This window comes from Macrobrachium nipponense, chromosome 18, assembly GCF_015104395.2.
Source record: "Macrobrachium nipponense isolate FS-2020 chromosome 18, ASM1510439v2, whole genome shotgun sequence".
Classification (NCBI taxonomy): domain Eukaryota; kingdom Metazoa; phylum Arthropoda; class Malacostraca; order Decapoda; family Palaemonidae; genus Macrobrachium; species Macrobrachium nipponense.
The window spans coordinates 72,295,370-72,323,048 of record NC_087211.1 but is presented as its reverse complement, the minus strand read 5'-3'; the positions used below and the strand labels follow the sequence as shown (position 1 = coordinate 72,323,048).

Genomic DNA, 27,679 nt, shown 5'->3' with positions numbered 1-27,679 from the left:
GAGAAAAATCCCAAAGAGAGCCTCTAAGTCCGCTTCAAACTCTGATAACTCATCCAAATTGTATTCTGGATTGTACAAATCCTTGCGCCTGCTTTCAGGCGCTCTAGACGCTTTACGTCTTGTTTCAGCCGCTTCAGGCTTTCCAGGCGCCTTGCGCCCCCATTCGGACGCTTCAGGCTCTTCAGGCGCTTTGCGCCTCGTTTCAGGTGCCTCAGGCTCTTTAGGCGCTTTGCTTCTTCTTTCAGGCGCCTCAGGCTCTCTAGGCGCTTTGCTTTTCCTTTGAGGCGTTCTAGGCTCTCCAGGTGCTCTATGTTTCATTTCAGGCGCTCTAGGCTCTCCAGGAGTTAAATATGACAATTTGTCCAAAATTGCATTTTTCCTAACTATACAACCTGAGGTCCTTTTACAATAGGAAGGTACTAGCGGCAGCTGGATAGGTCGTAAGCTTTCGAACAAGGGGTTCGATAGTTAACTGCTTGTCCGACAGGCGCGCGCGCGCGACTGGGAGGTAAACAAATCACTTTTGCTTTTTGGCCCAAGCAAAACTGCAGAGTGAGGGGTGGCATGAGGTGGGGCTATGTGTAAAAGGACCTCAGTTTGTATAGTTAGGAAAAATGCATTTTGGACAAATTGTCATTTGTTCCGACACGGCATACAAACCTTCGGTCCTTTTACAATAGGAAGACTCACTTCTTGTGGGAGGAATCTGAGTCTTTTGTGAACAGACTGGTGTTTTCGCCCAACCTTGGAAGCCTCCCTGGTCGTAAGAGCGAGGGAGGGATCCAAGCCTCTGTCCGAATTGATCGGGTGTGCACGCAGGATCAATGGTCAGACCTCTGGACCGAGTACTAAGAGAGAGGCAAGCGTATCTCTTCGTACCAGCAATGTAAGAACTTGTTCCTGTACAGGAGCAAATATAAAGTCATGGGTTTGACTCTTGTAGGCATCCACTTCCCCCCCTTGTAGAAGGAAGTGGTGGATATTCTGCTCCTATCCCTAGTGAAAGGGATAGGATGGGGCTCTGTCATATAGCTCACCTGCATCTCGTCCTCATCCAGCGTAGTGACGACCGTGGCCCTCTGCCCACAGGTAGAGGAGGAGGAAAAGACGGGAAGAGGGAGCCAGTCACTCACTCATTCACACATCCATCCACACAGTCACACCAGGACTCGATGCTGTTTCAGCCTGCGAGGGTCTGGGTTAGCTACACAACTTGTTGAGCAGCCACCACGGGGTCCCAAGGAAAACGTATCCAAGGACCTGTGGGCAATATCCCGAAGGTAGAAAGGACGTAAAGGTAGTCTGGTTAGACCAGACCCCTGCCTTCAGGACCTGCGCCACGGAGAAGTTCTTACGAAACGCCAACGAGGGGCCAATACTTCTGACTTCGTGAGCTCTCGGACGGGACGTACGGATGTCGTCACTACCATCAGCTTCATACGCCCTCCTGATGACCTCACGCAGCCAGAATGAAAGAGTGTTCTTGGATACTTCTTTCTTGGTGACCCCGGTGCTAACGAGAGGCGTCGACACTCAGGCCTGAGGTGTCGAGTTCTCTTCAGATAGCGCCGTAGCGCCCTCACAGGACAAAGCAGCATCTCATCCGCATCATTATCGGTGAAGTCCAATAGGGAGGGAATCGTGAATGACTCGAACCTGTCGTCAGGGATCGACGGTTTCTGAGTCTTCGCAACGAAAGTTCGGGACGAAATCGAGCGTCACGGATCCCCATCCCCTGGAGTGTCCGTACATCATAGGAAAGACCATGAAGTTCCCCTACTCTCTTCGCCGATGCCAGCCAGGGCCAGCAAGAAGAGGGTCTTGAGGGTCAGATCCCTGTCTGACGACTCTCGGAGTGGCTCGAACGGCGTTCGAGGTCAGACTCCTAAGTACGAGAGTCACATCCCACGCAGGGGGGCCTGAGTTCCCTGGGTGGGCAAGACCTTTCGAAGCTCCTCATAAGCAAGGAGATCTCGAACGAGTTCGAGATGTCCCCAATCCCCTCAGTTTCAGGACGAGCGCCAAGGCGGCTCTGTATCCTTTGACTGTGGGGACTGAGAGGAGCTTCTCTCGGCGAAGAAAAACGAGGAATCCGCTACCTGCTGAAGAGTGGCTCTGAGAGGAGATATTACCACCCCCGTCTACGACACCAACCACAGAAAGACGGCCCACTTCCCCTGGGTACACAGCTGCAGAGGACTGACGGACGTTTCCAGCCATCTCTGTTGCTGCGCTACGAGAAAAGCCTCTCGTTCGCAAGAGATGGTGGATAACAGCCAGCCGTGAAGACGTAGGGACTGGACTGCTCGGTGTACCGCTCGACGTGTGGCTGGGCGAGAAGGTTGTGCCAAGGGGGAATCTCTCTCGGTTCTCCTGCGAGAAGAGCCAGCAGTCCGGATACCATGGCCTGTGCCATTTGGGAGCCACCAGGATCATCCTGAGATTCGGGTGACCAGTGCTCGACTGATCACCTTGCGAATCAGGCTGAACGGGGGAAAGGCATAGACGAAGAGGTTGTCCACGGGTGTTGAAGAGCGTCCTCTGCAGCTGCCCATGGGTCCGGCACGGCCGAGAAGAACACCTGGAGCTTCCTGTTGTGCCGGGTGGCGAACAGATCCACGACTGGGTCGCCCCCACAGGTCGAAGAGCCTTTCCGCCACGTCCTGGTGTAGAGACCATTCGGTCCCTATCACCTGATCCCGACGGCTGAGCGTGTCTGCTACTACATTCCTCTTCCCTGGAATGTAGCGTGCCGACAGCTCTATTGAGTGTGCCTCGGCCCACTCGTGCACCTGCGAGTCAACTGGTACAACGGGGAGAGACACTAGGCCCCCCGTTTGTTGACGTAGGCCACCACCGTGGTGTTGTCGCACATCAACACCACTGAGTGTCCCATCAAGCGGTCCTGGAACTCTTGGAGAGCGAGGAACGCTGCCTTGAGTTCCAGTACATTGATGTGAAGGTGCTTGTTTCGTTCTCGTCCCACACATCCTGAAGTCAGCAACTCCTCCAGGTGTTGCGCCCCATCCCTCGTCGATGCGTCTGAGAACAGCTGCATGTCCGGGGGGGGGGGGGGGGGGGGAGTGCGCAGAGGCACTCCTCTTAAGAGGTTCCTGTCGTCCAGCCACCAGGGCTAGGTCCTGCCTCACCTCCTGTGTCAGTGACACTGGAAAGCTTGGGGGATCCGTCGCCCTGTGACCAACTCTCCTTTAGTCTCCACTGAAGAGACCGCAGGTGAAGACGCCCGTGAGGGACTAACTTCTCGAGTGACGACAGGTGTCCGATCACGACTTGCCATCGCTGAGCTACCTGTTCCTGCCGAGACAGGAACTGGTTGGCTGCCTCCCTGATCTGCTGATCCGCGAGTCTGCGGGGAAGACTCGCCCTGCTAATCCTGTCGATCAGCATACCCAGGTACTTCATCCTCGCTCTTGGGCTCGAGATCGGACTTTTCGAAGTTCACAACGATCCGAGATCGCGACAGAACTCGAGCAGTCAATCCCTGTCCTGTAGCAACTGCGAGCGGGAGCTCGCCAGGACTAACCAATCGTCGAGATACCTCATCAGACGTATCCCGTGCGAATGGGCCCAAGCAGACACCAGAGTGAACACTCCGCTTGTGAACACCTGTGGGGCGGTTGAGAGACCGAAGCAAAGTGCCCTGAACTGGTCACCGTCCCGTCGAGGATGAAGCGGAGGTACTTCTGGAGGACTGATGAATGGGTATTTGGAATACGCATCCTTCAAGTCCACTGAAAGCATGAAATCCGTTTCTTCTCCCTGATGGAGTCGAGCACTGAGCATGCCGTCTCCATCGTGAACCGGGTGGGTCTGGCGAACAAACCGGTTCAGGGGAGAGAGATCTATCACCGGGCGCCAGCTTCCCGTAGACTTTTCCACCAGGAAGAGGTCGACTGTAAAAGCCCGGTGACTGATCCGTGACGATTTCTACAGATCTCTTGCTCAGCATGGTCTTGATCTCCTGTCTCAATGCTACGTCCTTCGATGACCCTGGAACGTACGACTGCTTGTTGGGAACCGGGTTGGAGGTGAGGGTGGCCGAGATTCGAAGGTTACTAGATATCCCTCCCGAAGGACATCTACAATCCAGGTCTCGGCGCCGTAGCGCTGCCAGTTGCCCAATGGCTGGCCAGGCACCCCCCCACTTCCGGCAGCAGGTGAGGGGGAACGCCGTCCCTAGCGTTTCCCCCCTTTCTTCGACTTCTTCCCAGAGCCTCCACGGAGGAGGAGGGCTGGAGGATGGATGGGCTGGGAGGAGGGCTGGTTGCGGCTTCCCCTTGGTAGAAGTCGAAGAAGACAGAGTCTTTCCCCGGGGCTTCGACGCAGCTACAAACCGTCTTAGCCACCGAGGGAACGCTAGCCGAGCTCTTAGACTTGGCCGCAGTCCCGAGGCTGCCCAGAAGCCTTCGAGACTGCCTGGTGAACCAGACGGTCACTGTCGTCAGTGCGCCGTCTGTCCACCGCAGCGTCCACCATCTCTCCTGGGAAGAGAGACGTGGAACTCCGTAAAGGTCCGTTGCGAAGTCCCAACGCCGCTTCAACACGCCCGGCCGCCCTGGAAACCCGAGTAGTGGACAGTCGTCCCTTCGTCGGAGAACCACCAGTTTGGTTCCCACCCAGGTTCACCGTCTGGTGGGCAAGGAAGGAGATGGCTCTTCCTCCAGACTGGCAAAGTCCTCCTGAAGGCCGAGTCATCTTCGGGAGAATTCCCCCGGAAGTTGGCTGCGACCTTAGATACTGTGAGGGACCACAGATCTAGCCAGGAGACGGCCTGAAAGCTGCCATGGCGGTAGATTCCAGGCCGAGTGCCTCTTGCTGCGAGAACCACAGGTTCTCGGACAGGAGCTGCTGCAGAGACCAACTCCCGGAGTCAGCCTGGCTAACTCCGGGTTCACCTGTTTGGGCGGACATCGGGTCTTCAGATGGCACGTAAAAACGCCGCTGTCGCAGCAGAGGAGGTGGAAGCAGCTTGCTCGACCTTGCCAGACTTGAGCGAACCGTCTTGTCCGGAGACAAGCGATTCAACCTGGTCCAGGCACTGAGTCCGCAAGCTCAGAACGCGGCAAACCCACCGTCGGTCTGGGTTCCCTCTTCGGGCCCCAGAACGACTCGAGCCGGGACGTGGGGCTCGGATGGTGGGAGCGGCGATCCTTCCGCGAGGTCGTTGTGCTGACGAATCAGCGCAATAACCTCGGCAAAGTTCCTCTGGATCTCAGGAGTGACTGCGTCCTGTCGGAGTCGGACCGTCCAGTCCCTCAAACAGGAGCATCTCCCGAGACCTCCTCCCTCAAGGGGAGGAACAGCGACAGACCCCTCTCGGTCTCCTCCAACCACCTGTGCGTACGACCTGGCTGGCCCGAGAACCGTGCCTGGTACGTACGACGACGTGGTGGGATCCTGAGGGGCGCACCCCTCACGATCACTCCTCAATACCTCGCCCCTCCCGGTGTAACCCGAGGAGGTTGAAGGTATGGGAGAGGCAGACCTGACGCTCCCTCCTCGCTCGCTGGCAGAACCAGCGGGCTTGGAAGACTGCAGGCGATCGCCAACCCGCGGTGGCGATCGAGCTGCAGACCTAGTCGAGCCGTCTCGCTGTGGAGAACGGCTGGACGAGAACAGCGGCCCCGGTCTCGTGTGTCAGAGGAGCTGGTGCTGGTCGCGTACCCGATCGCTCTCTGTGAGAGTGACGGTCAGGCGACCGGCGAGCTCCACTGTCACGGTGAGACCGGTGGCGTATCCTCACGGTGCATCAGTTCGCTGGTACCAGCCGTGGCTGGTGCCGGCGAACGGGGGACCTCTTCCCAGCCTCAGCCCGTGGCCGGTCATGGACCGTCACGTCCGCCCCGGGTAGCCAGCTGCTCGCTGCGAGAGCGAGAGCTGGTCTGGTGAGAGTCGCGTGAGCGGCTGTCACCAGTCTTCCACTCCGTGCCGTGAACCTGACGCTGAGCGGACTCGAGGTCTGGTTTCTTGGCTGTACGGCCGCTGTTAGGCGACCGTACACTCGGTACCTCTCGCGAACGAGAGGCCGAGACGGACCCTGCTGCTGTGGCCGAACCACTGACAGCAGGTGAGGAAGTGCCGGTGTTAGCCGGCACTCCTCTGGTCCCCGTAGTCTTCTTCCTTGCGGAAGAAGAGACGGGTCCTGCCCCGAAGGAGCAGGGTGACAGGCGGAAGAACCCCCGTCTCACCAGAGCGAGACGGGCCCTTAGAAGTTCCCGAAGGAGACTTCTTAGGGGGGGGGGAGGCGACCTTCTTCTTCTTCGGCGGGGGAGCCTTAGAAGAAGAAGGGGAAGAGGCGGCAGACGACGACGACGACGAAGAAGACGATGAAGACGACGACGACACCTTCCTCCTCTTCTTCTTCTTCTTCGTCAACCTCCTCAGGACCGACGTCAGATCTGTCATCCAGAGCGGAGCCGGGGCTGCTGTTGCCGAAGCAACAGGGCCCGGACGCACCTGTCCGAAAACAGATCAGCATCGGGAGCAGCGGCGCCAGGAACAGGAACAACATCAGCAGGTGCAGGCATCACAGGAACGGCAGAAGAGACAGCAGGAGCAGGTACAGGAACGGCAGCAGTGGTCAACGTCACGTCCGTGGACAGCAGCTGGGCAGGTACGGCAGGTACGGCAGACTGTGTAGGCGGTCCAGATGGGCGGACCAGCGGCACAGACATCCTAGGTACCGGTGGGAGGTCCAGGGGCGAGCTCTTCGGGCACACGAAGTCCGGTCGCGGCAGCACGCAAAACCCAGGTGGCGGCATCACACTCCCCCGAGGTACGGCGACTGCCCCTGCACCGATGTAGTGGGTGTCACAGAGACCGCGTGCGGGGTGTACACCAGGTGAGGAGGTGAAGCGTAGCCGGGTGTTGTAAGGGTCGTGGTGGTGGTCGTGACCGTAGCATGGGTGACCGCCACGGAGCCAGCGAGATGGTAGAGCAGCCCCTGGACACTCGGCACGCCCTGCAGCCCCAACGATGCCCACACCTGTCCGAGGTCATCCTTCGCGGCAACCGCACCTGAGGAGGCAAAAGTCGGGTGATTAGGGGATCCTCTACCCGTTCGCGCGAAGACGAACGGATAGAGGACCCGAGTACAACTTGACGTCAGGGTATCTAGCGCCCTCCTCCACACTCGACAAGTCAGGAGAGGAGAAGGACCTAGAAACCCCTCCCGAAGGGGAAGGCGCGATAGGTGGAAGTTGAGGCGCGGCAGGAAGAAGACGAAGTGTCCGTCACCAAAGGAGTCGCGGGAGAGCTTTCCGACGACTCCTTTGCAGGCCTTCGCTTCTTCCTGCCCTCATACAAAGTCCACTGCGCCTCCGACCAATTATTGCAAACATCACATGGCTCGGCTCGGGTGCATTCGCGCCCCCGACACCGAGCACACAAAATATGAGGGTCTATCTCCGGGAAAGAGCGGAACTTCCCGCATTTACGCCCTTCGGTACCCGGGCATAGTCTCCGTGGGGTAGCGAGCGAGGAGATTCCATCATTAATCAATAACACTTCAAATAATATGAAAAGAGAGAAATGATTGTACTTACAATGAATTCTTTCATACACAAAGACAACCATATACTCAAGAAAGCAAACGACGAGAAGCGGGCAGAGAGCGTCGAACACACACGTCCACTCGCTGTGAGGCCGAAAGCAAAAGTGATGATTTGTTTACCTCCCAGTCGCGCGCGCGCGCGCCTGTCGGACAAGCAGTTAACTACCGAACCCCTTGTTCGAAAGCTTACGACCTATCCAGCTGCCGCTAGTACCTTCCTATTGTAAAAGGACCGAAGGTTTGTATGCCGTGTCGGAACAAATTTCCTTTTAGCCACTTCAGGCTTTTCAGGCGCGTTGCGCCTCATTTCTATTACGTACTTGAGGAGCTTTACACCTCATTTCAGGCGCTCCAGACTCTTTTCGCCTCGCCAAAAAAGTTCCAGGATCTTCAGTTACTTTGCGCCTCCCTTCAGGCGCTTCAGGCGCCTCAGGCTCTTTGCGCCTCATTTCAGGAGTTCGTCCGATTTCGGGAGTTCCAATTTTACTCCTCGATTCGGACATCTCATGTGCTTTCTTTCCAGTAGGAAGTTCCCTATATATATCATGTCGCCCTGACGGCGTTTTGCGCTTGACAGTAGCCTGACGTCTGGCTGGCGCCAGGCTTCTGGCAGGCGCCTCGTCCGAGCTCTCAGATAGTTCTAAAGGACGGGATCTTTTGATCGGGAGAAATCTATCCTTCCTTCTAGGCGGATCAGACTTAAGAACTCCTACTAGCGAAGATATCTGTTTCTGCATATCCTCTAACATCTTCGTAGCTACGTCTCTCTTTCCAATTCCCGATGCAGGAGAAGGAGCTTCTGAATATAGTACCTTCTTCTTCCTCTTTTCCGGAGGATATTCTTCCGGAAATTCTTCAGGGCTTGAGTCAAATGAAGGAGACTTCCAAGATCTCTTCGAAGGTCTCGACAATCTATCTGAACTCCATCCTTTTTTAGATGAGGAATCAGACAAAGAAAAACACTGTTTCAGGACGTCTTTCCAACGACTATCCTTGGCAGCCCGGGACGTAACTACAGGATCTGCCGAGGGGACACCTGACCGGTGGGGATTCTCTGAAACCTCCCTGCAGCTTTCGACATTTCTCTCCACTGTCTTGGGAGCTTGAAAGAGGTCTAGGCCTGGGAGCGAGACAGAGCCGATCAGACGCACCCTCCACTTCACTGGGAACACTTTCACTGCACTTACCTTCCAGTTCTTTAATTTTTTGTTCCATATGCTTAAGCGAAGCTTTCAGACTCGCAATTTCAGATGTTGAGCTTGCCGAGTCCGATAATCGGGAAGGTAAAGCTGTATGGGAGGAAACAATAGGGTTATCAATAGGCAATAGTCCGCTAACTGGCTCGTTAGAGACCGACCTACTTACACTCTTGGAAGAGGCTTTTCTAGCCCTATCTCTATCCAACTTTCTTAGGTAGGAATTAAGCAACTTCCATTCCTCCTCATTCAAATTCTTGCACTCATCACATGTATTCAATTGAGAGCATACATTCCCTCTACAATTTTTACAAGTGGTGTGAGGATCCACCGAAGCTTTCGGCAGTCTCACAAAACAATTCTTTCATTCACACACTCTGAACGAAATCGACACGTCAGACATTATGAGAAATTCCAAAGCCAAATCCAAAAAACAGTCCACAATAGCGGTATGCCAAACCAAAGATCCAATACGTCACCAAATAGCAGTCCAAAAGATCAACGGCGTAATGAAATTCGAAATTCAGTCAGGAGGAACTAGCAACGATGTTACTAGTACCGCGACAGAGAAAAATCTGGCTTAAAACGGTAATAGTTCCTATTCCTGCCACCCAGCGGCAGGCGGCGGGATCACCTGACCTACCTGTAGTGTGTGCCGCGAAATTTGAATTTCTGTCGGGGACGACGGAGTCTATAGCTAAGTATATATCTGACAGGGAAGTTGAATGTATGAAAATCTATTTTGGGAGTAGTTTTGTTACATGAATTTGCAACTGACAAGCCATGAAAACTGTGGTACACGCCAACAAGCTACTACTTTCAAGTAAACAATTCAATCAGTTAACTACCAGCCTTCAAGAAGAATCTCACTACACTACAGTACTTTACTGTCTCCATTAATACAGTAACCAGGAGCACACAATATTACTTACATTTATGCTGAGGCATATATTCATGCAGATTTTCACACCTATGTTGACGGAAGTTCCGAAGATCTTCCAGATCTTCTGCATCCCAAGACCTCCAACGTCTGTGGAAATTTCTCCTCTTTCTCTGTGAAAAGAAATTGTTACATCTGTATTATTATTATTATCATAGGATGAACTCTATTCATTTGGAATACACACACAGGGGCCATTGAAAAATACTACATGTAAATAAAAAAGCATACAATACTTTTACAATCCTGTACGTGAGTATCACTGCAAATACCTGTTGGGAAATCCATTTGTCAGGCATATGCCCACACTGCATTTAGTTTTTCTATTTGCATTTAAGGTTTTAGAATTCAGTGCAAAATCTATCATAAGAGATATAAAAGAAGTAAACAGCCTGACATTTTAAAAATACAACTACTACACAGCTAGGCATGAAATACATTGTTTAAAAAAAAGTTATGTTATTATTATATACGATTACTGTATATTCTTATTTAGTTTTTGAAATAACTACCAGGACACTTAACATTCATTTATTTAGGTTCTTGCACAAAAACCAAAAACAACTGATATTTAAAGTACTTTTTGTTCCAAAAATACAAAAAACTTCTTGCTAGCAAAGCACCAAGTTTTTACTACAGCCAATCAATGATCAGAATTATTTTCTCAAAAGGAAATTTTCCCTGCCACCAAGAGAAATTATCCATCTTCTCTTTAGGTCTTCATTCAGTGCTTCTGCAGGAGAGCAAACCCAACAGAATAAGAAACATGTTTACTAACCTTGAATTTTGCACAATAACCATTTATGAAATATGTATGACTAGGGTTCATATACCTACAGAATAGAGAAAGTAAAAGCAAATACATACTAACCCTATCATGAGTATTTCCTAGAACCCAGGAATGAAAAGTCTTGAAAAATGTACCAACAATCTTGCCTAACAGAATTCTAATCTGAACCAATAATTTTCTTACTGTAGCAGAGATTTAGGCCTTTTATCATAGTGATTTCTGCAAAGCACTGGTTGGACCTTGTACAAGATAACATCCAAATGATGCATGAAAATAGCTCTAAAATCACAAGAGCCCCATAATAGACTTTCAGTAAGTCAAGAAACTAGAAAATGCATGTGGATACCCCAAGTAGAGCTTCACAGCTGCTACAATTTGAGATGTCACATACTTGACCATATGGTTCAGGTGATTAGATGTTTAGATTTCCAAATGAGCAACTTGAATAAGACTTCTTCCAAGATGAATTATTGAAAAAATCAATGTTCCTTTGTGAGGCCTGTTCACAAATAAATTCCTAATTTTTATGTCAACTTCTTTTTAAGACAAAATAAATTATTAAATGTGATCAAAAGATTATTGGTTGGTAGAACATATTATCAATAAGGATAGTTTTTAAATAAGTATAGTTTTTAAAAAATTACCTAATTAGCAGTACAGTTTTAAAAAATGACAATTTGTCCAAAATTGCATTTTTCCTAACTATACAAACCTGAGGTCCTTTTACAATAGGAAGGTACTAGCGGCAGCTGGATAGGTCGTAAGCTTTCGAACAAGGGGTTCGTAGTTAACTGCTTGTCCGACAGGCGCGCAGGCGCGACTGGGAGGTAAACAAATCACTTTTGCTTTTGGCCCAATGCAAAAACTGCAGAGTGAGGGGTGGCATGAGGTGGGTGGGGCTATGTGTAAAAGGACCTCAGGTTTGTATAGTTAGGAAAAATGCAATTTTGGACAAATTGTCATTTGTTCCGACACGGCATACAAACCTTCGGTCCTTTTACAATAGGAAGACTCACTTCTTGGTGGGAGGAATCTGAGTCTTTTGTGAACAGACTGGTGTTCGCCCAACCTTGGAAGTCTCCCTGGTCGTAAGAGCGAGGGAGGGATCCAAGCCTCTGTCCGATTGATCGGGGTGTGCACCGCAGGATCAATGGTCAGACCTCTGGACCGAGTACTAAGAGAGAGGCAAGCGTATCTCTTCGTACCAGCAATGTAAGAACTTGTTCCTGTACAGGAGCAAATATAAAGTCATGGGTTTGACTCTTGTAGGCATCCACTTCCCCCCCCTTGTAGGAGGAAGTGGTGGATATTCTGCTCCTATCCCTAGTGAAAGAGATAGGATGGGGCTCTGTCATATAGCTCACCTGCATCTCGTCCTCATCCAGCGTAGTGACGACCGTGGCCCTCTGCCCACAGGTAGAGGAGGAGGAAAAAGAGAAAAAAGTGGGAAGAGGGAGCCAGTCACTCACTCACTCACACATCCATCCACACAGTCACACCAGGACTCGATGCTGTTTCAGCCTGCGAGGGTCTGGGTTAGCTACACAACTTGTTGAGCACCGCCACCACGGGTCCCAAGGAAAAGGTATCCAAGGACCTGTGGGCAATATCCCGAAGGTAGAAGGACGTAAAGGTAGTCTGGTTAGACCAGACCCCTGCCTTCAGGACCTGCGCCACGGAGAAGTTCTTACGAAACGCCAACGAGGGGCCAATACTTCTGACTTCGTGAGCTCTCGGACGGGACGTACGGATGTCGTCACTACCATCAGCCTCATACGCCCTACCTGATGACCTCACGCAGCCAGAATGAAAGAGTGTTCTTGGATACTTCTTTCTTGGTGACCCGGTGCTAACGAAGAGGCGTCGACACTCAGGCCTGAGGTGTCGAGTTTTCTTCAGATAGCGCCGTAGAGCCCTCACAGGACAAAGCAGCATCTCATCCGCCATCATTATCGGTGAAGTCCATTAGGGAGGGAATCGTGACTCGAACCTGTCGTCAGGGACCGACGGTTTCTGAGTCTTCGCAACGAAGTTCGGGACGAAATCGAGCGTCACAGATCCCCATACCCTGGAGTGTCGTACATCATAGGAAAGACCATGAAGTTCCCCTACTCTCTTCGCCGATGCCAGGACCAGCAAGAAGAGGGTCTTGAGGTCAGATCCCTGTCTGACGACTCTCGGAGTGGCTCGAAACGGCGTTCGAGTCAAACTCCTAAGGACGAGAGTCACATCCCACGCAGGGGGCCTGAGTTCCCGGGTGGGTGGGCAAGACCTTTCGAAGCTCCTCATAAGCAAGGAGATCTCGAACGAGTTCGAGATGTCCAATCCCTCAGTTTCAGGACGAGAGCCAGGGCGCTCTGTATCCTTTGACTGTGGGGACTGAGAGGAGCTTCTCTCGGCGAAGAAAAAACGAGGAAATCCGCTACCTGCTGAAGAGTGGCTCTGAGAGGAGATAGACCCCGTCTACGACACCAACCACAGAAGACGGCCACTTCCCCTGGTACACAGCTGCAGAGGACTGACGGACGTTTCCAGCCATCTCTGTTGCTGCGCTACGAGAAAAGCCTCTCGTTCGCAAGAGATGGTGGATAACAGCCAGCCGTGAAGACGTTAGGGACTGGACTGCTCGGGTGGTGGACCGCTCGACGTGTGGCTGGGCGAGAAGGTTGTGCCAAGGGGGAATCTCTCTCGGTTCTCCTGCGAGAAGAGCCAGCAGGTCCGGATACCAAATGGCCTGTGGCCATTTGGGAGCCACCAGGATCATCCTGAGATTCGGGGTGACCAGTGCTCGACTGATCACCTTGCGAATCAGGCTGAACGGGGGAAAGGCATAGACGAAGAGGTTGTCCCACGGGTGTTGAAGAGCGTCCTCTGCACTGCCCATGGGTCCGGCACGGCCGAGAAGAACACCTGGAGCTTCCTGTTGTGCCGGGTGGCGAAACAGATCCACGACTGGTCGCCCCCACAGGTCGAAGAGCCTTTCCGCCACGTCCTGGTGTAGGGACCACTCAGTCCCTATCACCTGATCCCGACGGCTGAGCGTGTCTGCTACTACATTCCTCTTCCCTGGAATGTAGCGTGCTGACAGCTCTATTGAGTGTGCCTCGGCCCACTCGTGCACCTGCCGAGTCAACTGGTACAACGGGAGAGACACTAGGCCCCCCTGTTTGTTGACGTAGGCCACTACCGTGGTGCTGTCGCACATCAACACCACTGAGTGTCCCATCAAGCGGTCCTGGAACTCTTGGAGAGCGAGGAACGCTGCCTTGAGTTCCAGTACATTGATGTGAAGGTGCTTGTCGTTCTCGTCCCACACTCCTGAAGTCAGCAACTCCTCCAGGTGTGCGCCCCATCCCTCGGTCGATGCGTCTGAGAACAGCTGAATGTCCGGGGGGGGAGTGCGCAGAGGCACTCCTCTTAAGAGGTTCCTGTCGTCCAGCCACCAGGTCCTGCCTCACCTCCGGTGTCAGTTGACACTGGAAAGCTTGGGTTGGGGGATCCGTCGCCTGTGACCAACTCTCCTTTAGTCTCCACTGAAGAGACCGCAGGTGAAGACGCCCGTGAGGGACTAACTTCTCGAGTGACGACAGGTGGTCCGATCACGACTTGCCATCGCTGAGCTACCTGTTCCTGCCGAGACAGGAACGGTTGGCTGCCTCCCTGAATCTGCTGATCCGCGAGTCTGCGGGGAAGACTCGCCCTGCTACCAAGTGTCGATCAGCATACCCAGGTACTTCATCCTCTGCTTGGGCTCGAGATCGGACTTTTCGAAGTTCACAACGATCCCCAGATCGCGACAGAACTCGAGCAGTCGATCCCTGTCCTGTAGCAACTGCGAGCGGGAGCTCGCCAGGACTAACCAATCGTCGAGATACCTCATCAGACGTATCCCGTGCGAATGGGCCCAAGCAGACACCAGAGTGAACACTCGCGTGAACACCTGTGGGGCGGTTGAGAGACCGAAGCAAAGTGCCCTGAACTGGTACACCGTCCCGTCGAGGATGAAGCGGAGGTACTTTCTGGAGGACTGATGAATGGGTATTTGGAAATACGCATCCTTCAAGTCCACTGAAAGCATGAAATCGTTCTCCCTGATGGAGTCGAGCACTGAACGTTGCCGTCTCCATCGTGAACCGGGTCTGGCGAACAAACCGGTTCAGAGGAGAGAGATCTATCACCGGGCGCCAGCCTCCCGTAGACTTTTCCACCAGGAAGAGTCGACTGTAAAAGCCTGGTGACTGATCCGTGACGATTTCTACAGCTCTCTGCTCAGCATGGTCTTGATCTCCTGTCTCAATGCTACGTCCTTCGATGACCCTGGAACGTACGACTGCTGTTATCGAAGGGTAATAGATATCCCTCCCGAAGGACATCTACAATCCAGGTCTCGGCGCCGTAGCGCTGCCAAGTTGCCCAATGGCTGGCCAGGCACCCCCCCACTTCCGGCAGCAGGTGAGGGGGAACGCCGTCCCTAGCGTTTCCCCCCTTTCTTCGACTTCTTCCAGAGCCTCCACGGGAGGAGGAGGGCTGGGAGGAGGGCTGGTTACGGCTCCCCTTGGTAGAAGTCGAAGAAGACAGAGTCTTTCCCCGGGGCTTCGACGCAGCTACCGTCTTTAGCCACCGAGGAAAGCGCTAGCCGAGCTCTTAGACTTGGCCGCGTCCGAGGCTGCCCAGAAGCCTTCGAGACTGCCTGGTGAACCAGACGGTCACTGTCGTCAGTGCGCCGTCTGTCCACCGCAGCGTCCACCATCTCTCCTGGGAAGAGAGATGTGGAACTCCGTAAAGGTCCGTTGCGAAGACCCAACGCCGCTTCACGCCCGGCCGCCCTGGAAACCCGAGTAAGGACAGCGTCCCATTCGTCGGAGAACCAGGTTGGCCCACAGGTTCACCGTCTGGAGTGGGGCAACGGAAGGAGATGGCTCTTCCTCCAGACTGGCAAAGTCTCCTAAAGGCCGAGTCATCTTCGGGAGAAATTCCCCCGGAGTTGGCTGCGACCTTAGATACTGTGAGGGACCACAGATCTAGCCAGGAGACGGCCTGGAAAGCTGCCATGGCAGTAGATTCCAGGCCGAGTGCCTCTTGCTGCGAGAACCATAGGTTCTCGGACAGGAGCTGCTGCAGAGACACACCCGGAGTCAGCCTGGCTAACTCCGGGTTCACCTGTTTGGGCGGCATCGGATCCTCGGATGGCACGTAAAAAACGCCGCTGTCGCAGCAGAGGAGGTGGTGGAAGCAGCTTGCTCGACCTGCCCAGACTTGAGAGAACCGTCTTGTCCGGAGACAAGCGATTCTACCTGGTCCAGCACTGAGTCTGCAAGCTCGGAACGCGGCAAACCCACCGTCGGTCTGGGTTCCCTCTTCAGGCCCCAGAACGACTCGAGCCGGGACGTGGGCTCGTATGGTGGGAGCGGCGATCCTTCCCCGAGGTCGTTGTGCTGACGAATCAGCGCAATAACCTCGGCAAAGTTCCTCTGGATCTCAGGAGTAACTGCGTCCTGCGGAGTCGACCATCCAGTCCCTCAAACAGGAGCATCTCCCGAGACCCTCCTCCCTCGAGGGGAGGAACAGCGACAGACCCCTCTCGGTCTCCTCCAACCACCTGTGCGTACGACCTGGCTGGTCCGAGAACCGTGCCTGGTACGTATGACGACGTGGTGGGATCCTGAGGGGCGCACCCCTCACGATCACTCCTCAATACCTCGCCCCTCCCGGTGTAACCTGAGGAGGTTGAAGGTATGGGAGAGGCAGACCTGACGCTCCCTCCTCGCTCGCTGGCAGAACCAGTGGGCTTGGAAGCTGCAGGCGATCGTCAACCCGTGGTGGCGATCGAGCTGCAGGCCTAGTCGAGCCGTCTCGCTGTGGAGAACGGCTGGACCGAGAACAGCACGGGCCCCGGGTCTCGTGTGTCAGAGGAGCTGGTGCTGGTCGCCGTACCCGATCGCTCTCTGTGAGAGTGACGGTCAGGCGACCGGCGAGCTCCACTGTCACGGTGAGACCGGTGCGTATCCTCACGGCGCGTCACGTCGCTGGTACCAGCCGTGGCTGGTGCCGGCGAACGGGGGACCTCTTCCCAGCCTCAGCCGTGGCCGGTCATGGACCCCGTTCACGTCCGCCCGGGTGGCCAGCTGCTCGCCGCGAGAGCGAGAGCTGGTCTGGTGAGAGTCGCGTGAGCGGCTGTCACCAGTCTTCCGCTCCATGCCATGAACCTGACGCTGAGCTGGCTCAGAGGTCTGGTTCCTAGCTGCACGGTCGCTGTTAGGCGACCGTACACTCGGTACCTCTCGCGAGCGAGAGGCCGAGACGGATCCTGCTGCCGTGGCCGAACCACTAACAGCAGGTGAGGAAGTGCCGGCTAACACCGGCACTCCTCTGGTCCCCGTAGTCTTCTTCCTTGCGGAAGAAGAGACGGGTCCTGCTCCCGAAGGAGCAGGGTGACCAGCGGAAGAACCCCCCGTCTCACCAGAGCGAGACGGGCCCTTAGAAGTTCCCGAGGAGGACTTCTTAGGGGGGGGGAGGCGACCTTCTTCTTCTTAGGCGGGGGGGAGCCTTAGAAGAAGAAGGGAAGAGGCGGCCGACGACGACGACGACGAAGAAGACGATGAAGACGATGACGACACCTTCCTCCTCTTCCTCTTCTTCTTCGTCAACCTCCTCAGGACCGATGTCAGATCTGTCATCCAGAGCGGAGCCGGGGCTGCTGTTGCCGAAGCAACAGGGCCCGGACGCACCTGTCCGAACAGATCAGCATCGGGAGCAGCGGAGCCAGGAACAGGAACAACGTCAGCAGGTGCAGGCATCACAGGAACAGCAGTAGAGACGGCAGGAGCAGGTACAGGAACGGCAGCAGTGGTCATCAACGTCACGTCCGTGAACAGCGGCTGGGCAGGTACGGCAGGTACGGCAGGCTGTGCAGGCGGTCCAGTTGGACGGACCAGCGGCACAGACATCCTTGGTACTGGTGGGAGGTCCAGGGCGAGCTCTTCGGGCACACGCAAGTCGGTCGCGGCAGCACGGCAAACCCAGGAGGCGGCATCACACTCCCCCGTGGTACGGCGACTGGCCCCTGCACCGATGTAGTTGGTGTTACAGAGACCGCGTGCGGGGTGTACACCAGGTGAGGAGGTGAAGCGTAGCCAGGTGTTGTAAGGGTCGTGGTGGTGGTCGTAACCGTCGCATGCGTGACCGCCATGGAGCCAGCGAGATGGTAGAGCAGCCCCTGGACACTCGGCACGCCCTGCAGCCCCAACGATGCCCACACCTGTCCGAAGTCGTCCTTCGCGGCAACCGCACCTGAGGAAGCAAAAGTCGGGTGATTAGCAGGATCCTCTACCCGCTCGCGCGAAGACGAACGGATAGAGGACCCAGAGTACAACTCGACGTCAGGGTATCTAGCGCCCTCCTCCACACTCGACAAGTCGGGTGAAGAGAAGGACCTAGAAACCCCCCCCGAAGGGGAAGGCGCCAAACGTGGGAGCTGAGCGGGCGGCAGGAAAGAAGACGAAGTGTCCGTAACCAAAGGAGTCGCGGGAGAGCTTTCCGACGACTCCTTTGCAGGCCTTCGCTTCTTCCTGCCCTCATACAAAGTCCACTGCGCCTCCGACCAATTATTACACACTTCACAGGGCTCGGCTCGGGTGCATTCGCGCCCCCGACACCGAGCGCACAAAATATGTGGGTCAATTTCCGGGAATGAGCGGAACTTTCCGCATTTGCGCCCTTCGGTACCCGGGCATAGTCTCCGTGGGGTAGCGAGGCGAGGAGATTCCATGATTGACCAAAATATCACAATTCAATGAATAAAGAGAAATGATTGTACTTACAATGATTCTTTCATACACAAACACAACCATATACTCAAGGAAAGCAACGACGATAAGCGGGCAGAGAGCGTCGAACACACACGTCTACTCGCTGTGAGGCCGAAAGCAAAAGTGATTTGTTTACCTCCCAGTCGCGCGCGCCTGTCGGACAAGCAGTTAACTACCGAACCCCTTGTTCGAAAGCTTACGACCTATCCAGCTGCCGCTAGTACCTTCCTATTGTAAAAGGACCGAAGGTTTGTATGCCGTGTCGGAACAAACTTGGAATGTCATCTATTTCTTTTGATGTTTCACAGGCGGAGGAAGTAATAGGTTACCTTTATAGAAGGGGTTTTGATCTAGGAAGCATAAAACAGACTGACCATGTGCTATGCCCTAAAGATAAATCACCCAAAAAACTCAGATTCTCTTTGCATTTTTTCCTTTATGCCATTTTCTGCAAGCCAAATTTATTGGTTCATTGGACCTAAATCGAATATTATCCATACAATGATAAAGACTGAAAGGGGTGTGTCATGATGCACATTCTACATGTCCTCATAAAAATCACACATTCATGCTTTGGTGCAAGAGTTTGGTAAGTATAACATAGAAAAATCACTAGAAAAAATTACACGCCACTCAATTTACAGCGAACAAAGAAAACAAATAAAAGCCAACCACATCACTACAATTATTCCACACAAAAAATTGTTAAGTTTTGCAAATGGAGGCAATAGTGAATTTTAAAGCAAATTTAATTTCTTGACAGAAATGAAGCAGACGAATATGCAGAAGTCTGGTAGCAGGTATCTAACAAACTTAAAAGTGTTAAAACTTGAACTCTATAGGGATTGTTCCAAACATTTAGTTGGTACTACATACTTCATTATCAAATAAAAAAAAAATGGCTTCATGAGAGCTAACTAATGTTACAGTTGTTTCAAAAGATTGGCAAATGTGCAAATAAAATCTAATACAAAACTAGGATTTTTCTATAAACAGACTATGTTATAATCAAATATGTAATACTTGGGCTGAAATAAAATGATACTGCACTTACTAAATATTCTCTGTGAAGGTAATCATCCTCCAGTTTCTTCTTCAGGTCTTTGACTAATTCTGTTTTGGGCTCATAAGGAATTTTTCTCTTCAGTAGATAGTCCTCCTCTCCATCTGAGAAAAACACTGGAGTAGACCTCTGTCTGTGGATTGGAGGCCTTAACTGTGTATGGTGTGAACATTGTGCTGAAGCTTCAGGTACCTTGTGATGCAAACAACTAGGCATCTGTCGATTTCTGTAGGGAACTTCACACAGGCTGCAGGAGCCTGAGCTATCAATGTAGTAGTGCTTTTTGTTATATCTTTGGCACAACACACAGTGTTCAGCTTCAGAACTAGAAGATGATATTGGTAACGAGTGAGAACGTTGCCTATCAGGTGGATGCCAGTCTCTTTTAGAACCTAACAAGGGATCGATCTTTGAATGTTTTGAACACCGACGCTTCAGTGAATCACATATTTTACAAGTGTCACCATCTCCAAGTTTTGTATCTTGGTCAGTAGTAGTGCTATCATATTCATCATCTTTATTTGATGAATATCCATGCCGCCTTTCACTTTCACGATGCTCAGTATTATTGTCACTTTTTATAGTGTCAGAATCTGCTTGCAAATTACATGAATTATCTTTCCTATGAAGGCCATGCCAGTCACTGCTCTGTTTACTTGCAGAATCATTCACAATGTAACTTCTTGAATGATTAGGTAAATTTTCTTCTTTATTGGCAATTCCATCAACAAACTGAACCTTCTTCCTAGTCCCTTCCTCTGAGGACTGCCTGGATTTCAAACCATTGTTAACTGAAAAAGTACCATTATTATCCAATCCATTCTGCTGTCCAGCATAAGTATCCAACCCTGGTTTCCAAGTTGCATCTAAAATGGATAATGAATTGTTTCCATCATCTTTGTCATAGAGTTTCCTACCATCTGTGCTGCCTCTAGGATGACTTCTTGTAGAGGGTAAAACATGGCTTTGTCTTGGAATGTCTGCTATAAGTGACCTATGCCTCTGCTTTGCTGCTTTCTTTTTACTGGCAATGCAAGCCTCACACTTTGGTTTAGTATGATTGCAATTTAGTCTTGTTTTCATTTGTTTTCCTAACACAGATGTTTTAGAATGAGGTCTTTCTTCACTACTCTTGGGACGTAAATGCACTGTTGAGTTAAAATCTATGTCATGTTTGCTGCGTGAAGACTGTGATACTGAAAATACGGTTCTCCTGGGAGAAACAGCCTGATTTCCTACATGACGAAGCTGTTCCCCTTTTCTGCAATAAACATTAAGAATATTTGCAAAGACACTCACAAATGAGTCACATGAATGCTAAGAGAAGCATTAGTAAAAATACAGACTAGAACACTATATGTATAATTAACTAACTACTTAGCAGAACACTATCAATTTCTGATGTAGTATTTTTTTACCTACTCCTATTTCAGAAAAAGCAATTTTAGCAAAACAAATATTATTATAATGTTGCTTTAAATATGCCTTCATATACATCTCAGATGAGGCAAAGAACTTTCAAACTACGTATATCTAATTTTATCAATACATATTTGCTTGTTTGAGGTAGAGCATTTTCATTTCCTTGGAGAGGCACTGGATTGTGAAGCTAGAGTCGAGAGTCCAGTAAGAAAGAGTATCTGCAGCATGGATGAAATGGAGAGAAAAAGCTAGTACACAGTAGCACTACTGATGAGACAGTAAAGACAGCAAAGACTTACAATAGGTAAATAATACCTGTACCATTCTAGGCAGCAGAATCATGGGCATTAACAAAGAAAATTTAGAAAATAGTGTGAAGACTGTATCATAAATGATGAATTTTTTAAGATATGTAGTACCAACATGCTGGAATAAAAGAAGGGGGAAGAAAGTTCCATAAAAAAGTATTAGGTATGGGAATAGAAGGAAAACCTGTAGGAAGGTCCAAGAAATTAACTCAACAAGAAGTTCCTGAAGACTGGTGAGCCTTAACCCAGTCTGACCACCTACACATTTCTTGAGAAAGGGCCATAGATAGGGCAAGAAAGTACTCGGGTGTTAACAAAAATACTATGTAAATACTTACAAGTAAACAAGTTATACTCAATAATCTTGTGGGTTTCTTTTTCCATCTTAAAAATGTCATGCTGTGGTACCTACAATTTTCTATTTCTGCTACTAGCTTTACCTAAACTTGGTTTGCCTTCACCAAAGCAGCTAAATGACAGTAACTATGCACCTAAGGAAACACTTCAGCTTTTTGCAAGACATTTCAGTGAGCTTATAGGCAAACCTGCCATTCATAATTCCCTATAGCAGAGACAGTCATAGTAAATAGGAGCAGCTTTTTTATATAGTTACTGAAAGAGAATATATTCTTTATAAAATATGCACATTTCAGAAAAATCATTTGAATGCTAAAAAGTATCTAATTTTTAATTATAATTTCAAATAATGCATGATTAAAGTAGCTGCAGTTTTTAAAAAGGCATTCATGTCAATCTTAAACAGCTTGAGATGAATTCACATTATTTGCTGGATCACTCCGTTTATGTAATAATACTGTACTTAACAAACTATAATAACTTTCTTTTCTGACTTAAATGTTTTTCATACCATCCTTCACCTGATGAAAACTTTAATTCAGGACAGGAGAGGCAAGGTAACTTAACACACAATGTAGCATCATATAAAATTTCTATGAGTCTTAAGAGATTCAAACCACATCAGGATACTGAGCTGGCAGGTTCTATTCTAATATTTGGTAGAGCTGCACTTCAATTTTTCCATAATAATCAGCCTACAGTTACTTACCTACTTGTTACAGGTCCATAAAATGTGACTTTCTTCAAGGGTGACACAGGAACCTTTTCAGCATAAGTTTTGCGGCGACTTCCTAGCATCTTTTTCTAATCCCTCAATAACCCAAAACAGAAGATTCTGAAACAAGACCAAAATCCTTATGAACTTGTACATGGCTCATGATCACAGATTGTAATGTTTACCGTAACTGTTTTAAGAATAGTATTTTTGAAAGTTCAAAAATTAAATACGATTGTTTAGATGTTACAACAATGTAAGTAAAGAAGGCTTACTCATCACCATTACTTGGCATCTTCCGAAACTAATTACTGGAATTATAGTCCCAATTAGTATAAAATCTCATAAGTATTTCCTAACAACAGAACTGATAGTTTTGGCACACAACATGTGTGTTATATGTTGGGTGTTAAATGCCATTCCAGCAAAGATAAGCCTAAACCAATGAAAGATTTAATTACAGAATCTGAAGGAAGAGGAGTATGCAAACAAGCTACATAAGTTACATCGAAAAATGACAATTTGTCGAAAATTGCATTTTTCCTAACTATACAAACCTGAGGTCCTTTAACAATAGGAAGTAGCTAGCGGCAGCTGGAACGGTCGTAAGCTTCGAACAAGGGGAGAACGGTAGTTAACTGCTTGTCCGATCGTCGCGCGCCGCGCGACTGGGAGGTAAACAAATCACTTTTGCTTTTGGCCCATGCAAAATACGCAGAGTGAGGGGTGGCGGATGAGGAGGGACTATATGTAAAAAGGACTCAGGTTTGTATAGTTAGGAAAAAATGATATTGTTATGTTACAATAAAGTTTCATACATACTTACCTGGCAGATATATACATAGCTAAGACTCCGTCGTCCCCGACAGAAATTCAAATTTCGCGCCACTCGCTACAGGTAGGTCAGGTGATCTACCGGCCTGCCCTGGGCGGCAGGACTAGGAACCATCCCCGTTTTCTATCATATTTTCTCTCTTCCACCTGTCTCCTGCGGGGAGGCTGGGTGGGCTTTTAATTGTATATATCTGCCAGGTAAGTATATGAAACTTTATTGTAACATAACAATATCATTTTTTCATACAATCAACTTACCTGTCAGATATATACATAGCTGATTGGCACCCTTCGGTGGAGGGTAAGAGACGCTTTCTATATGGAATAGACAGGTAAACAACATATGTTGTAGGTATAAATAAAACCTTGGTTCCTACCTGATAGGTGGTAGACTTCGTGGGTGTTTGCCCAGTAGTCTGCATCACCTCAAGAAACTTTAGCGAGATATATGATCTATGGCCAAGAGTTCTTGCGTGGGTCTGCCGAAGGGGTCTTATCCGCTTACTCGGCAGAGCCTAAAAGGACTTTGTCAATGGGTGCTGATCCACTTATATGACAATACACCCTTATGAAGGAGCACACAACCAATCCCGACCACCTGATCCTAACCATATGTTAGAACTCGTCACAACAACCGTAACTCAAAACCACTACGCACACATACATAATTTCCAAAAAAAAATTATACTCATCTAATTGGACATGACAAGTCTCTTACTGAACAACATAGACGGCCGCCCGTGCTAAACCAAGTCCTCCATTGTTCGAAGAGACTCCAGACCATATCCAAAAAGAAGAAAAGTATATACATTTAAGGATGTGTCGGCTCCCGTACCCAGAATCGTATCCGCCGATACGAAAGGACCTAGAGAAAAACACTTCTCATATGTCACACGAACGTCTTTCAAGTAATGAGATGCAAATACTGAGTTGCATCTCCAAAATGTCGTATCTATGATGTTTTTAAGCGACATATTCTTATGAAACGAGAGAGACGTCGCTACAGCTCTTACTTCATGAGCTTTACTCTCACAGTTGTAACTGTTTCGTCAAGCCACCACTTATGAGCGTCTGTAATGACGTTTCTTACAAAGAATGCCAGCGCATTCTTGGACATCAGTCTTGTGGGGTCTTTACCGAGCACCAAAGACCTTGTCTAGAGCCTCCCATCTGATGCTTTCTCTGAAGGTAGAACTTCAGAGCTCTAACAGGGCATAGAGACCTCTCTGCTTCTCTGCCTACGAGACTCGACATTCCTTTGACTTCGAATGACTTAGGCCAGGGATTCGTGGGATTCTCGTTTTTCGCTAAAAACAGGGTCTTAAACGAGCAAATAGCCGAGTCTCCCTTGAATCCTACTTTATCCTGCAGAGCATGTAATTCACTAATTCTCTTTGCCGTAGCTAAAGATAATAGGAATAGGCATTTTCTGGTTATGTCTCTAAACGATGCCAGATGAGGAGGTTCGAATCTTTCCGATGACAGAAACTTGAGGACTACGTCTAGGTTCCAGTTCGGAGGTACTGGTTCCTTAGACTTTGAAGTCTCAAAAGACCTTATGAGATCGTGGAGATCTTTATTATCTGCCAGATCTAACCCTCTATTCCTGAATACAGCCGAGAGCATACTTCTGTATCCCTTTATTGTGGGATACGGCTAGATGAGATTTTTCTCTCAGGAATAGCAGGAAATCAGCAATTTCCGCTATAGAGGTAGTGGAGGAGGACAACTTCTTGGATCTACACCACCTTCTAAATACCTCACACTTCGATTGGTATACTTTCGTAGTGGAGGTTCTGCGTGCTCTCGCGATCGCGCTTGCCACTTCGCGAGAAAAGCCTCTCGCTCTGACAAGTCTTTCGATAGTCGAAAGGCAGTCAGAGCGAGAGCGGGGAGTTTTTGTTTTGATGGTACCTCTTTGAAGTGTTGGTTGTCTGAGAAGATCCGTCCTTCTTGGTAGGGATCTTGGAAAGTCTACGATCCCACTCTACCACCTCCGTGAACCATTCCTGGGCCGGCCAAAAGGGGGCTATTAACGTCATCCTCGTCTCCTTTGACGCCACAAACTTTTTCATTACTAACCCCAGGATTTTGAATGGGGGAAAAAAAGCATATACGTCTACTCGAGACCAATTTAGCAGGAAGGCGTCTACCATAAGTGCTCTTGGATCTTCCACGACCGAGCAAAAAACTGGGAGCCTTTTGGAATGAATGTTGCGACAAGAGATCCCACATGAGGAGTCCCCACAGAGACCAGAGATCGAGACACACTTCCTCGTGTAGTGTCCATTCTGTATGAAGGACCTGGTTCCTCCTGCTGAGTCTGTCCGCCCTCACATTCTTTACTAACTCCCGTACGAATCTTGTCAGCAGGGAGATGTTCCTGTTGAGACGTCCAAAGCAATAGGTCTCTCGTCAGTTCGTAAAGGAACAGGAGAGCGTCCCTCCCTGTTTCCGAATGTAGGCAAGTGCGGTGGTGTTGTCCACGTTTACTTGCACTACTTTGTTTTGACACCAGAGGTTCTAGGCTCTTCAAAGCCAGATGTACGGCGAAGAGCTCTTTGCAGTTTATGTGCCAAGTCACCTGTGCTGGTTCCCAGGTGCCTGACACCTCTTCTGAGCCTTAATGTCGCTCCCCAACCTTTCTCCGACGCGTCGGAGTACAACACTAGGTCTGGGTTTCTGTGTTTTTAGAGAGATCCCTTTGTTCTCTTCCAGAGGGGGCAACCACCACTCTAGGTGCGACTTATCTCCACTGAATGGGAAAAACGTCCGAAATTGTCCGGTTTTTCCAGCTCCAAGACTTCTTGAGGAAGAATTGAAGCGGACGTAAATGAAGTCTTCCTAGTGGGAAGTACTGTTCTAGCGAGGAAAGCGTCCTAGAAGGCTCAACCATTCCCTCGCCGACGTATGTTGCTTCCCTAAGAAGAGAGAGACTATCCCGCAAACCTTTTGCGATTCTTCTCCTTGCGAAGGAAATACTCGAAAACCCCGAGAATCCATCCGAATCCCCAGATAGACAAGGCCGTCCTGTCGGTGGGGTCAGCTGAGACTTCTCGAGTTCACGAGCAATCCCAACGCTTTGATCAAATCTAGAGTTAACTTTAGGTCCTCCAAGCACTGTCTCTCTGATCTGGCCCTGATGAGCCAGTCGTCCAGATACAGAGAGACATTACTCCTTTGAGGTGAAGAAACCTCGCCACATTCTTCATCAGACTTGTGAAGACCTGAGGAGCTGTGGACAGGCCGAAACACAAGGCTCTGAACTGATAGATCCTTCCCCCCGTCATGAAACGGAGGTACTTCTTCGATGAAGGGTGGATCGGGACGTGAAAGTAGGCGTCCTGGAGATCTAGAGACACCATCCAATCTCCTTGTCGTAATGACGCTAGGACTGAAGCAGAAGTCTCCATGGAGAACTTCTCCTTCTGAACAAATTTGTTCAGAGAGCTGACGTCCAGTACTGGTCTCCAGCCTCGCGAGGCTTTCGCCACCAGAAAAAGGCGATTGTAAAAACCCCGGGGAGTTTTGATCCCGTACTAGTTCTAATCGCTCTCTTGTCCCACATTTGTTCCACCATCGATCGAAGAGTATCCCTCAGCACAGGATCCTGTACTTGGCTGATAGTTCCCTTGGTATTGACGTTAGGGGGAGGAGTGTTCAGGAAAAGGGATACGATATCCCTTCCTTAAGATCGCCAATGAAGATGCCGTCTGCGTTTATCAGTGTCCAGGCTTCCACAAATCCCAGGAGCCTGGCACCTACTGGTGCTTGGAGGAGAGAATCTTCATTTTCCCTTTTTAAAGGGACGAAAGGCAGACCTACCTCTCTTTCCGGAGCCTTCCTTCTAGTGGGAGGTCTGGAGGTCGGACCCACCTCGAAAAGGGCTGCACAGAATGTACTAGGTCCTTTCTTGTCCGATGCAGAAACAGGTTTCTTCTTTCTTGCTGACTGCGTCAGAAGATCCTGAGTCGCCTTCTCAGTTAAAGAATGCGCAATGTCCTTTACTAACTGAGAAGGGAACAAAAAGTCAGATAGAGGCGAATACAGTAGAGCTGCCCTCTGAGCATGAGAGACTGCCTTTGTTAAGAAGGCGCCATATACAGTCCTCTTCTTTAGAAAGACCTGCTCCAAACAATGAGGAGATTTCAAAAAGATCCATCCTGTACCGCTTTGTCAATACAAGACAATATGCATAACAGGGCTTCAGGTTCGATTCCTTCTGAATCATGTGCTTTCTTGGACATCACCCCAAGGGACCAATCTAAGAAGTTGAAGACTTCCAATACATGAAAGAGTCCCTTGAGGAGATGATCAAGTTCCGAAATTCCCCACGTAATACGTGCTGAATTGAGACTTTGTCGACGTGAAGTGTCAACTAAGGTCGAAAAATCTGCTTCCGTTGTAGAAGGGAGAGCAATACCCATATTTTCTCCCGTCTGATACCAAAGCCTCGTTTCCCAGCTAATCTTGCTGGAGGCATGCAGAATACTGTTCACTAATTCTTTTTTAGACTTCATCCATGAGTCTAAGGATTGTTAAGGCCCTCTTCATCGAAATGGTGGGCTCATTTTGAGAAAAGACGAAGGCTTCTTCGTCTTAGCACTAGAAAAAGAGCGAGCGCGGAGAAGGAGGAGCGGCAGGAGTCAATTCGTCTCCATACTCCTCAAGAA

At 50.1% G+C, this 27,679-nt stretch overlaps 1 protein-coding gene across 5 annotated transcripts in view; it reads right to left on the bottom strand.

Annotated features, from left to right (window-relative positions):
- Nucleotides 1-27,679, bottom strand: part of LOC135197146 (uncharacterized) — a 102,681-nt gene that overhangs the window by 63,596 nt on the left and 11,406 nt on the right. For all 5 annotated transcript variants that reach the window (XM_064224116.1, XM_064224117.1, XM_064224115.1 and 2 more), the window contains exons 2-4: nt 22,167-22,292; nt 19,362-20,631; nt 9,702-9,822 (exon numbers count right to left, since the gene is read on the bottom strand). In XM_064224116.1, the coding sequence (XP_064080186.1) occupies nt 9,702-9,822; nt 19,362-20,631; nt 22,167-22,255 (1,480 nt within the window). In that variant the 5' untranslated portion in view covers nt 22,256-22,292. The remainder of the gene's footprint in view (nt 1-9,701; nt 9,823-19,361; nt 20,632-22,166; nt 22,293-27,679) is intronic.